The 13,176-nt window shown below is 42.2% G+C and overlaps 1 protein-coding gene across 1 annotated transcript; it reads right to left on the reverse strand.

The window, feature by feature from the left end:
* Positions 1–353: 353 nt before the first annotated feature.
* Positions 354–11,134, reverse strand: LOC123516103. Its single transcript, XM_045275199.1, has 2 exons — positions 10,949–11,134; positions 354–3,060 (listed from the first exon to the last, which is right to left on the reverse strand). The coding sequence occupies exons 1-2, from the start codon at positions 11,111–11,113 to the stop codon at positions 2,314–2,316; spliced, it is 912 nt and encodes a 303-aa protein (XP_045131134.1). The 5' UTR covers positions 11,114–11,134; the 3' UTR covers positions 354–2,313.
* Between the last annotated feature and the right edge of the window lie 2,042 nt (positions 11,135–13,176).

Below are 13,176 nucleotides of genomic sequence, written 5' to 3' on the forward strand. Positions count from 1 at the left end.
CTTAGTGACCTTGGCTTTCTCATTCATACTTCTGTCTTAGGATATTCTCTACTGCATTTTCTCACCTTAAACTCTGCATACTGCTGAGCTTTAGGTAGGCATTTGCATTTGCTCGTGGTGTTATCTTTCCTATTTTGTCTTTTTATTGTTTCATTGTGGTTTCTATTCATACACTAAGTAAAAAGGCTTCCAGATTACATATGAAAGGGAACAAAGAAAATAATTGCACACATTATCTTTTCTTCAGTTTCTTTACCATAGTCATTTATTGAGTTCAGATTTGCTAGAAAATCTTTTGCATTGCAGACTCACGCTAGTACTGTAAGATGTGTTTTTTTTTTTTTTTTTTTTTCCTCTTACTTCCAACCATCACCACCATCAGAAAACAAAGAAAAAAAAGTCAGACAGTCTGGTACTTTGGAGATTCACTGTACTTTTAGTACGAATTATAATTTATTATTAAATAATTGTCAACAAAATTTACCATCTTATCTATTCAGCTTTAGTTTGCTTTTCATAAGGATATCAGCACTCTAGATATTGTGACTTGTAACATACCTTTACCCACTCATCTTGTGGCTCAAGAAAAAATAATATAGTTAACCTAGTAAATTACTGTGTGCACATAATCCTGAACATTAATTTATTCAATCCTGTACAGCAAAGAACTTGGTCGAGCTTCCTGTTAAACAAACGTGTGTGTGTGTGTGTGTGATTATAGAGGTTAAGTTTGTATATATTTGTGTTTATTATTGTTTATAGTAATTGAGTTTTGATCGGTTTCCTAGATAAAGTAAACAGGATTTATAAATGATAATATTTTTCCTGTCTGTATATACTCTTTTTTTTAGTGAAGGTGTGTGTGTGTGTTTGAGAGAGAGAGAGAGAGAGAGAGAGAGAGAGAGAGAGAGAGAGAGAGAGAGAGAGAGAAAACAAATCATGAATGTGCAGGTTAGATGTATGTGCACTTAGTGTTAATGTCTAATGTGTAGGATGGTAAATTTCTATGTAAAATGCATGGGGATACAGTGTGGTTGTTCAGCCATGGTCTTGGGTATCCTTATGTTTGACTGCAATTACCATATGTTCATTCTTTTTTAAATAAGAACTTGGAACTTACACAATTATTTTTTTTGGTTAAATTTTGATTTTTCACAACACACTCACACTATTGTCTTGATTAAAGAGGAGAGTAAATTGTGCACTCATCGGTGAAAACCCATAGCACCTTAAGTTTGGAGTGAAATTCAGCCTGCTCATGAGCTGGTAAGGGGTGTGTGTGTGTGTGTGTGTGTGTGTGTGTGTGTGTGTGTGTGTGTGTGTGTGTGTGTGTGAACTGTTTGTACAGATGTTAGTACAATAAAAAATAATAAAGAAAGAAAAGGTAGATATTCCATTCCAGTGAATGATTGGTGCACTACCAGAATGTTATGAAATTTTTTATTGACATGAAATTATTTCAAGTGTTCATAACCAGATCAACCAGTATTCAGACAGTACAGTATATTATAAAAGGAAGAAACATGGATCTGTAGTGACACAGCTGTCGCCACATTCATGCTACTACCTCTTCAACCTGTCTCACCCCACCTAACTGCAGGAAAAGCATTTTGAAACAGTAACACTGGTTACAATCAATATTCACCTTTGGATTTACCAGGAATACAAATTACAGTATGTATAGTTATGAGCCACCTTATCTGTACATTTACAGGTTGCCCAGCCACACTCCCACAGCCATTGCCATGCACCACACTCCATCACCTGTCTTGTGAGATTAAGAAAGAAGGCCTATCACATATGGGACTTGGCCCTGGAAATGCTGCAGCACTCTTACAATACACTGTGTGAGCCATAATTGGTGACCGTAAGCAGTGCATAGCAGTGTGTAGCATAGCTGCACTGCTGCCAGACACCATAGCACTGGTCCTTGGGACCCCAGGCACTGGTGATTCCTTCATCCATTGCAACAGCAGCTGGTCCCAACTGCTCTGGTCCTTGTGTGCATCAGTCCCACCACTGGTGGGGCCAATGGCATACATCCCTGCCCTACCTACATGCACCTTAATGTGCATATAAAAGAGCAAACATTACTGCCCTTACACACTCGTGCACATGCATGCTGGCAGTTGGTCATGCACAGGAGTGAGCTTTAAAACTAGCCCACCATCACTGAGCACCATGACATCTGCTGGCTTCAGCGCTGTATTCTCACTATCACATCCCGAAGGACATAACAACTTTCATTACAACAAGTACATCTTAAGTGATATAATAAAGTATGCTTGAAAGACTAAGGAAAAGACTTGTTGGTCATATTTTCCCACTCTTTGTCCTTTGTTCTGAGGGTCTACTAGCACTTCGATATAAGCTGTTATTTTCTATCACGTCACTATATAAGGGCGGATGTTGAGGCTCTGCTGGTGGACTACAGGGTAAATCAGAAGACTGTCCAAATGGGTGCGAGAGATCCCCCTGCACTCCCAAACTCCCCACGTTAATACCTTGGGATTCACTTGGTCCTCCTTGATGACTGGGACTGTGAGTTGAGGGCCCACACGGTACTGACAACATAGTAATTTCCGCTAAAGTATTGGTGGTTGGACAGTAAGGTATGGGAATATTTTGGTCATGTGAAGGAGAAGGGGAATTTGTTCCCAAGTGTCCTTGGTGTCTGTTTCTTCGTCGATTTGACTCATGATGGAACGTTTGTGGAGATCTGTCAAATCTGCCCGAAGTGAATGGAGCGAGACAGTTGCGCACTAGTGGATTTCGACTACTCCTAGAAGTCTGGCCCTCGTCTCTACCTCCCCAGGTTTGAAGTGATGATGACGACGACGACGACGACGATGAAGATGATGATGATCCTGACACTGCAGAGTGAGGAGACTGCGCATCTAATGGAGTTGAGTAACGATAGGAGTGTATTCCACTGTGTCCGAGCGCACACTCAGGCTGCGTAGGGAATCCTCCAACAGAACACGAATGGTGAGGCCCATTTACATTTACATCAGACAGGGTTTTGTTGGCAGGTGGCTTGATGTACTCCCTTAGTATCTCCTGCAAAAGAATTTAATATATGAGTCATGCAGATATATGTAACAAATTATACTAAACATATAAGCCTTGGAGCAGTAGAATCATAGTATACATTGTCATAACGGTTTTCATGAATTTCTGGTAGATGTAACAAACGTATACTGTCGATACATGTTCATGTCCTCAGTTTATGATTTGTATTTCTTCAGTGATCAAATTCAGCTCACTATAAACAGCTGGATTGGTCTGGTATGATACATAGGGAAAGTGTGTGATTCCTTACTGTAGTCAAAGGGCACCAGAAAATAAAATTTATGCTTTGTTGAATTGGAACAAATTCCTTGTGTCCCTGTAACTCTGGTAATTAATTAACATTGCACAGAGTGTATCATTATTATCTCTGAATAGTACTAGAGATTATTGAAAGTGTTATGTGCACAGTTGCATTTTAAGGATTCATTTAGTCATGGTGTGAAATTTCAATATGGGTGGATGACACACAATAGCTAAGCTAGTCAGATATCCATGGTGGAAAGATAATGTCCATACACTGTAATTACCAGCAGTTTTTTCCATCTCAAAATTATGAATCCAAACTCCATGGTTTCACTGTTGCTGTATTGATGAGAAACTTAAGTGATTCACTGGCAATCAACCTATTTGCTCCTAGCCTCGCCAACTTCATGCCAGCACATACCTTATTATTATGTGTCATTAATTATAAACACTCTTCTTCAGTAATGTTTATCAGTAAATCACTTGTCCATTAATATTATCAATTTTATTATAGAATATTATTCTCTTATATTCCACAACATGTAGAAGTCAATAATGAACAATTCACAATTTTACCAAGAAATATTCATCAAACCAGAAAAGCTACAAAATGCATACGTGAGTAGATCACTTTTAAGAGAGAGAGAGAGAGAGAGAGAGAGAGAGTGGGGTGCTCGCTGGAAAGTGACATTTGCCCCGGAGAAGACACAGGCAATGGTGGTCTCTCAGTCCTCAGCTGCCATGGCAGCAATGGCAGGAAAGTTGTCTTTGTCTTTTGGCGCTGCTGCTCTCCCACTTCAAGAAGACGTCAAGATACTTGGAATGGAGATGGATCAAGGGCTGAGGTTTGACAGCCATGTCAAAACCATTGCCAAGAAAGCCTCTCACAGGATCTCTGCTCTGAGAAGGATGGCCAGCTTCCTTGACAGGAAAGGGAGACTGCTGCTGTACAAGGCATAGGTACGGCCCCACCTGGAGTACGCAGCACTCTCCTGGATGTCCTGTGCAGCCACACACAGAAGACTGGACAGCATCCAACGCCGCGCCTTATGGCTAGTAGATGCCGCACTCCCACCTCACCCAGAGCCTGAGCGTCCTCTCGATTCACTGGAACACCGCAGAGACGTGGCGGCGATTGTAGTGTTCCACAAGGCACAGGTGCAAAAAGTGCCATATCTGGCAGGGCTGCGTCATCCTTTAAGAGTCTCCACACGAAGCATGAAAAAGGTGCTCAATGGTGGTGACACCGTAGAGGTGCCGCGATCCCAATACACCAACGCACCTTCGTAGGACGCGTCTCCAGGATGCGGAATTTATTCACAGCCGTGGTGCCTCACGTCCAGGAGATGAACACTCTCAGTGTTAAACTGATGGCTCGTAAATGGAGACAGACACTGCCAACTCCTCTGACACTCATCGTGACGTGACACTCAGTGCAGCGCAGTGCGGTGAAAGTGAATAGTGCTCCATTTATATATTGTCCATTTTGTATATTATAATTATCTATCTTAAGAGTTTTGTAAATATTGTAAACAAATAGATTGCAGTACCCTTAGAATAGGTAGCACACGACAGTGCGCCTTTGGGTACACGGTCCTTTGTACAAAGTTTTTGTTTAAATAAAAAAAAAAGAGGAGAGAGAGAGAGAGAGAGAAAGGAGGAGAGAGAGAGAGAGAGAGAGAGAGAGAGAGAGAGAGAGAGAGAGAGAGAGAAGGGGGGGGTACTGGAAGACAACAGAGGTCTCCTCCTCTGTATCATGTACCGCCCCCCCAGGCATGGACGGGCACCCCTGGACTTCCTGGCGGAGAAGCTCGACACCCTTCTTCTACGCCATCAATGCTCCCACGTGATGGTAGTGAGAGACTTCAACTGCTATCTAGAGCAGAGCGTTTATGACGACCTCTTGGAGGTGCAGGACCTAACAAATCACGTTACCTTCCCCACGCATGTGCGAGGAAGGATGCTGGATCCTGTGTTGTCAGACAGCGTCCGCTGTCAGCAGCTGGGGCCTGTGGGCAGCTCAGATCATTACGCTGTCCTGGCCCGAGTCAAGCTGAACGCAATGCGAGAGGACGCCGCACCACGCACCATCTGGCTCTGGGGGAGGGCTGACTGACCGACCATGAGGCGTGCCCTGTAGGAGACAAACTGGGAAGAAACCTTGGTGGGTGATGCCGAGAAGCAGGCATGAGCGCTCACTACCAAGCTCCTCGTCCTCCAGCAGTGTACCTCTCCAGGCCTGACAATCCTGCTTGGTTTGGCTTCTGATGCAAGGCTGCTGCTGAGGCCAAGCATGCCGCCTGGCTGAGGTACAAGTGACACCTGACGCAGATGAACAAGGCACTACACAAGGCTGCCTGCAAACGGGTGGTAGCTGCCTGCAGATGGGCCAAACAAAGAAAACAGGAGGACCTAAAACGGAAACTTTGCGGCCCAGGAGTAGGAGCCAAGACCTGGTGGAGCTTAGTCAAGGAGCGCCAAGGAGCTAAACACCAAGACGCCATCCCTCCACTCCTCAGGCCTGACGGTTCCACTGCCACAAGCAGCTGGGACAAGGCCTCACTCCTGGCTGCAAGCTTCAGCAACAAGATGAGGGTTGGAGACCCGGAAAGACAAGCGCCTCACCTGCCACTGGAGACTCAAAGCACCATCACCCTGGTCTCAGTGACAGCTGGACAAGTTGAGAGGCTCCTGAGAGCAGTGGAGGTGGGTAAAGCCACCGGCCCGGACGACGTCAGCCCACAGTTCCTTAAGAACTGTGCTAAGGAGCTGTCACGTCCTCTCTCCAATGTCTTCACGACCTGCCTGAGGGAAAAAAAAAAAGGCCTTCAATGTGGAAAGAAGCACGAGTCGTTCCGGTCCACAAGAAGAGCTTGCGGTCTGTACCCAGCAACTACAGGCCGATCTCCCTGCTCTCTGTGGTGGGCAAAGGTGCTGGAGCAGATAATGGCTGGAGTCGTCTGCCAACATCTGAGTGAAAACCATCTCTCAGAGAGACAGTTTGGCTTCAGGCCCGGCCAGTCCACCTCCGACCTACTCCTGCTCCTCACCAAAGACTGGCAAAACGCCCTGGACGAGGGCCCTGGATATAGCTGGAGCCTTTGATAGGGTCTGGCACGCGGGACTTCTTGAAAAGCTTTGCGCCAAGGGTATCCAGGGAGACCTACTGCTTGACGACTACCTACGTGGGAGGACTTTTCACGTGGTAGTCAATGGGCAGTCCTCAGAGCCTTTGCCAGTTCAAGCCTCCATTTCACAGGGTTCAGTGCTGGGCTCAATCCTGTGGAACATCTATATCGACGACCTACTCTGAAAACTACCGAAAGTGGAAGCATACGTGGACGACTGCACCCTCTCCCGATCCTACTGCCGCCTTGACAGTCAGAGCGCTGTCCGGCAGCTGAACAAGCAGCTATGGTTGTTGGAGCAATGGGGAGAAACGTGGCAAGTCTCCTTTGCACCTGAGAAGATGCAGGCGATGGTCATCTCGCGGTTGCCAGGAGCCTCCAGAGCAGTCTCAGAGCAGCTGTGTTTTGGAGGCAAGGCTCTGTCTCTCCAGGACCACATCAAGGTCTTAGGGATGACGGTGGACCACTGCCTGCGCTTCTATGGCCATGTAGGTGCAGTCACCCAAGAGGCGTCTCTTAAGAGTCTCTGCCCTGCGGAGAGTGGCGGGAACCCTTGACCCACGCAGCATCATCACGTTATATAAGGCGCAGATACATCTGTGCCTGGAGTATGGCTGCCTGTCATGGATGTCAAGCGCCACCACCCACATGCAGAGACTTGATAAGGTGTAGCAACGTGCTCTACATCTGACGGGATACGATGTACACCAGGACGACCTGCCGCCAGACACCCCCGTCACGTCATTGGAGCATCGACGAGATGTGGCAGCGCTGGTGGTGTGCCACAAAACTCAGGTGCAAGGAGTACCGCACCTCTGATGCCTGGGGCTTCCACCACATACTGCCCAGAGGCTCACGCAAGCTGCTGCCACCAGTAAGCAGACTGTGGAGGTGCCCTTCTCCAACACACGGCAGCACCAACGAACCTACGTTGCCCAGGCCTCAAGGATGTGGAACGCATTCACCACAACTACACCTCAGGTGGAGGACATGTCCACCCAGTAGGTCAAGGTGGCAGCACACAGGTGACGTGGAACGCATGCCACTCCCCTGGTGCTAACGTAAATGTTATTGATGTAAAAAATACTATTGTTATGTAACTTGACTATTGTTAGGCTTTTTAAATAATTCCATACTCAACGTGGAATTTTAAGACGAGTATGTAAATATTTGTGCTATGTTTAAAAAATAAAAAAAATTAAAAGAGAGAGAGAGAGAGAGAGAGAGAGAGAGAGAAGCAGTTTGGCTTGAGGCAGGGTCGGTCAGCGGCTGACCTACACCTGCTGCTAACAACAGACCTCAGCGCTGCCCTGGACCAAGGCAAGGTCACTGCCGTCGTGGCGATGGACATTGAGGGCGCATTTAACCGAGTGTGGCACGCAGCCCTGGTCAACAAACTCCGTGCTGCAGGAGTAAATGTCACTCCTCAGTGACTACCTGAGTGACAAGTACCTGAGGGTGACTGTTGGAGGACGAGAGTCTGAGATGCAGCCCGTCAAAGCAGAGAGAGAGAGAGAGAGAGAGAGAGAGAGAGAGTGAGTTATATGTACGTAGATATGTGTGAAGCCAATTATCTAAGTAAACTATACGTATCATTGAAGGTTATTTTAGTTCTCAAGTTTACCTCCTGCATCCCATGATGACCATTAAGAGTAAAGTTATGGACCTTCAAAAAAGTATAAATGATAGAAACAGCAAAGTGATTGAATTAATATTCTAGTACAAACTGTGTTCAGATTGGCAGTAAGTAGTGAGAATAACTATACGTATCATTGAAGGTTATTTTAGTCCTCAAGTTTACCTCCTGCATCCCATGATGACCATTAAGAGTAAAGTTATGGACCTTCAAAAAAGTATAAATGATAGAAACAGCAAAGTGATTGAATTAATATTCTAGTACAAACTGTGTTCAGATTGGCAGTAAGTAGTGAGAATATCATAGATTTTTATTCAATGTATTATATATAGTACACTGGTTATCTACCTCCTTTTCATGTGTAGCTTTGTTGCAGGTGTAATAGGTATTTTCCTGATTGCTTTCTTGTAGCATTTTTCTCTTACGAGTACTAGTGTTTGTGGTCACCTAATTTTCTATTATCAACTAGCAACTTCAGGATATCTTTTTCTGTTCGTCTCTATGAAGATTGAGGTAGTTAGTTGCAAAACAGATAGGTTGGTGAAGGTTTGGCTGAGGTAACTCTTCTAATCCTCTTTATTCTTCTATCTGGCAGGAATTGTGTATGAATTTGAATTGTAACTTTGATTTACGAGATGGCTACCACTTTAACTTGCCACATGCTACAGCTGAGGATGGATATTATACCAGAACTGTATTCCTGTAATGTATCAACAACCATCTTCCTCGGAAAGTACAGACAAAGAATACACTTATAGCAGATCAGAGAAGGTCCATCAGGGGGCCAGTTATTTATCCTCTTAGTTAGGTTCGTCAGGTGTTCCTTGACTGGACCCCACTGAGCCACATGACCATACTGCCCTGATGACTAGAAAGTTCATGTGCTGGTGAGGGTTGTGAATCCTTTTTCTTTTTTTTTCTTTTTTTCCCTCCAGTCTTGTGTGAAGGAAATCCATGCCTGTCCAGTCTGAAGGTGTCCATGCTTATCTGCATGGGGAACCAGTTATGTGTCTGGTGGTGGCGCAGGTTGCTTTCAGGCTCATAAACTTTTTAATATTTAATGGCATGTTTTGCCAATGTATGCTGTTGTGCAACCAGAACAAGGAATTCTATAAACTAAACTTTGTAGTCTATGTTGCATGAAAATATGGTGACAGTCTGTTTCTTTACAATAAGGCACTACTAAATAGTTGCTCACTTATTTTTATTTAAGCATTATTAATTCTCTCTAAAATGTTTCTGGCTTTCCTTTAGAGTGTATTTATCATCTTATCTTAAAAGTACCATAAATGCAGTTTATTTGTTGGCTTTCTCTACATAGAGAATTTGATAAATTGTCAACTGGATAGATAATTGTATTTAAAAGGGGATTCTGTTGTTCTCTTCCTATTCCAGTTTAAAGTATATATGCAACTCAAGACTTGAGTATTCAAAACATCACATAGTAAAATAGAAAAAAAGAACACATACTCAACAGAAACAGTAGTTTATAAAGTTCTAGTTTAAGCTGCAGTACAGCATGTCACCATGATACCTAGGTTCTAGATAGTTACACCAAAAATGCACTTGGGTGGTGAAATGGGCCCTAATATGGGTACCACTATACGTAAAATTGCATGTGCCACTAATGGGCGGAAGCTGAACAGCGCTTCCCACTTCAAGTATGCCTACAGGTGCTATAGGCCATAACATAAAAAAAAAAAAAAAAAAACATTGGTGAAACAGGGCATGTAATATTAAAAAGTTTATAAACATAAAAGTGACTGCCAGCACTGTCTAGGATAGACACACTCTGGTTCTCTATGTTTAGATAAGAATGGACACCTTCCAGACTGAACTACATATGGAATTGGAAAAATGCAGAAGCTGCATAAACAGAGAAGCTGAACAACCACACAGAATCTTGTGAGCATTATGAGCTTCCATGTGATCAAAACAGCTGGAACAATCAGGAAACACCACCAGATGAAGTAACATTTTTGACAAACCAACCAATCAGTGGACAACCTCCTCTGACAGAACTACACTTTAATCCAATGGAAGTGTGTATAAGCTGTCACATCTCTGTTTGTACTCTCTGAGGGAGACAGTTCCCAAAAATATGAGCTTCTGCAGATATTGCCACTCCACCACACTTGAATTTCATCTCACAACTACAAAGTCTCAAAATGCATGTGTATATACATTTTTTAAGAATACTCTCTCCTCTAGCAGTACCTGCAGACACTCATGTTACATCCAGTACAGTATACTGTGTTTCATCACCACCAAAATCCTACTCATTTGTTCAAATCTATCAAAGAATGACAATTTAATGCTAGTCAGTAGTAGTAGTAGGGTCCCCAGGCTGGAGTATCCAGTACTTATCACAGTCCTCTTGAAAATTAATCTCTTTAGCTAAAAGTATCAGCCCCTGCCATGACATCACTGCATGCCCAAAGGAATAGTGATATGCCTCAACCTAAAATAAATGTGAGCTCCTTGAGATTCATGATCTACATAATAAATTTCAGAGGAATACTCTTTAATTTTAGCCAAATTAGCAAACCATGAATTATTATTAGATGTTATTGTGTAATAATATGCTAGGATACAGAAAAAATCACTGCAGGTTACACTCTTCCAACGCCACTGTAAGGCACGCCAAGGAAACAGAAGTCAGTGGCATGAAGCTAAGAAATATGGTTACATCATATCATGGGGCTGAAACTTTACCCCAAAGTGATTAAGTGATTAATTCTCAAGAGCAACGTGCTTGTTCCATCATGTGTCAAATCCCTCATCCTGAGAATAAAAAAAAAAAAAATAAATAAATAAATAAAAAAAAAAAAAAATAAAAATAAATGATTATCAATCTCTTACTGCCCACCTGGTCTGGAGCAGGATGTGGCTTCTTGGAAGGATATCTTTCCTCACCATCAGGTCTCTGAACTTGGTATGGGAAGCCTAAGGTGGTGTCCTGCTGTACACTCTGGTAGCGGGTGCTGCGGTCCCGGGCATGAGCAGCCATGGCATCTCCCATGCTGTTGTTCATCCCCTCGCATACGTATAGTACCTGCAAGGTGTACACAACATTATTGTGGGTTTGTGTGTGTGTGTGTGTGTGTGTGTGTGTGTGTGTGTGTGTGTGTGTGTGTGTGTGTGTGTGGCTTCATCTATGATATACTGTATGTACTTTTTTTTTTATACCATTTGGGCTTTTCATGGGAATTTATAGGCTACAGGGGATACTTTCATGGAACGTATCTCAAAGCTCACCACTAGGAAACCATTGCCCAGAGTGAGGAAGCCCAACCCTACACTCAGACCATGGACAGGATTTGAACCCATGCACCTGGAGATCCCTCAGAGCCCAAAGCACACATGGTTCCACTGTACCACAGCGGCCCCTTTACTTGTTTTGCATACTTGATATATGCCTGCAGTTTATTATTTATGAAATTCAGTTAATATGGTTTAGCTGAAGAGTCAAATAACAAACATGTTTTAGTAAATGTAAATGACTGCAAATGACCTATTCCCTCAAAATATATATTTAATTTAATCTACACTGAGCCATGTTCCTCAGAACTCCCTCAAGATAACCATGGCATTAATCTATTTTGTTCTTGTTTTTATATTCAAATCTTCTAAGGCCTATTTCCTTCAATCTTCCATTTGTTCTCTCTTTGATGTTACAACTCAGTCCTGTCTTACAATCTGCCTTTTGAATCTACAGCAGTAATTATAGCTTTGTATATCAGTTATGTTATTTTCTAGTTTTTATCACATGGATTTGGCCATATCTACTACTCAGTTAATGCTCATCTTGACAACTGATGTTTCCAAACTAAAAATATGACCCAAAGGCAAGGCTTACAATTTCTAAATCCATTATTATTTTTTATTTATTTATCTTTTATATTTGTATTTACCATTTTCCAATTTCTTTCTTCGCAATTATTTCACAACAGGCATATTTGGAGGAAGGAGGAAGGAGGATAACAAATGAGACTTACGAACATGGAAATAATAATAATAATAATAATAGAAGAAAAAACTTAGCAGAATCTTGAAAACTGCAATTCATACTAGAATTTAGAACATCAGTACAAAACTAAATACTCATGGGATATTAAAATCATGGGCATGCATGCCTATATATATATGTGGCAATTGTAAGAAAGGGAAAAAAAAAAAAACATGAAAAAATATTGAGGTCAAAGTTCTACTGGATCTTATAAGAGAAACAAAAATCTTTGTTCATTATTTTATGGCATAAATGATCATTGAATAAATTTTATCAGAAAATTGGGAATGTGATAGAGCAAATTAATGTGGGACAAAGATAACTATTGTAGCAAGGCACTCAAGGTCTGACTTCACTAAACCCATTTTGGATTAATTGATTGTGTCCTGTATCTCGTCAAGGGTTTAATCACTGAACATAGCTAACTTTTAGATAAATTCCTCAATTTCATAGTATTACATTAGAGAATCTCAATCTACATATCCATAAGTTGCATGTTACAAAGGCAAGGCATTCTCTTAGAGATATTTGGTTGTTTTTGCTCTTATATACATACTGTATCTTAAGTTATCACTTTGCTAGCGTAGAGAAATTTCCCTCACTTCCATCTTAAAAGAAAAGTAAATCTTTTCACCTGTGTCACTGGAAAACTGCAGTGTTTCAAGGAGGAGGTTGCAGCAGAACATGCAAAGATGAAATCATGATTGATGATTGATGGGAAACAAATTATTGGAGAACAATGTACTTAGATGTCTTTTAAACCTGAGAGCAATACGATGAGAAATGATAATTGTTTTGAAGTAAATAACTGTAGACCATTAAGCAAGTCGATACCAGATTATAATACAGATCCATAATAGCATTGGTTCAAGGTGTGCTGTGAACTTATCATTAAAGCCAGCTGTGACCTCACTGAATGTGTTTCTTTGTGTCTCACAACACAATCGAGTCAAAACCTGCCCTCTTAAAGGCAACTCTTTCTTCACACAAAACAGCATGCATCAAATTGCACCTACATTCTTCATTAAAAAAATGTGACCTATACCATTCTTGGAGTTCCCTTCTAACTACATCAACTTGTTTGGGGA

The sequence above is a fragment of the Portunus trituberculatus genome, chromosome 40, assembly GCF_017591435.1.
Source record: "Portunus trituberculatus isolate SZX2019 chromosome 40, ASM1759143v1, whole genome shotgun sequence".
Lineage (NCBI taxonomy): Eukaryota > Metazoa > Arthropoda > Malacostraca > Decapoda > Portunidae > Portunus > Portunus trituberculatus.

Coding starts and splice junctions, on each gene's coding strand:
- LOC123516103 (XM_045275199.1), bottom strand. CDS start 11,113: ATGAACAACAGCATGGGAGATGCCATGGCTGCTCATGCCCGGGACCGC. Junction 3,061..10,948: donor CACATCCTGCTCCAGACCAG/GTGGGCAGTAAG, acceptor ATTCTTTTGCAG/GAGATACTAAGGGAGTACAT.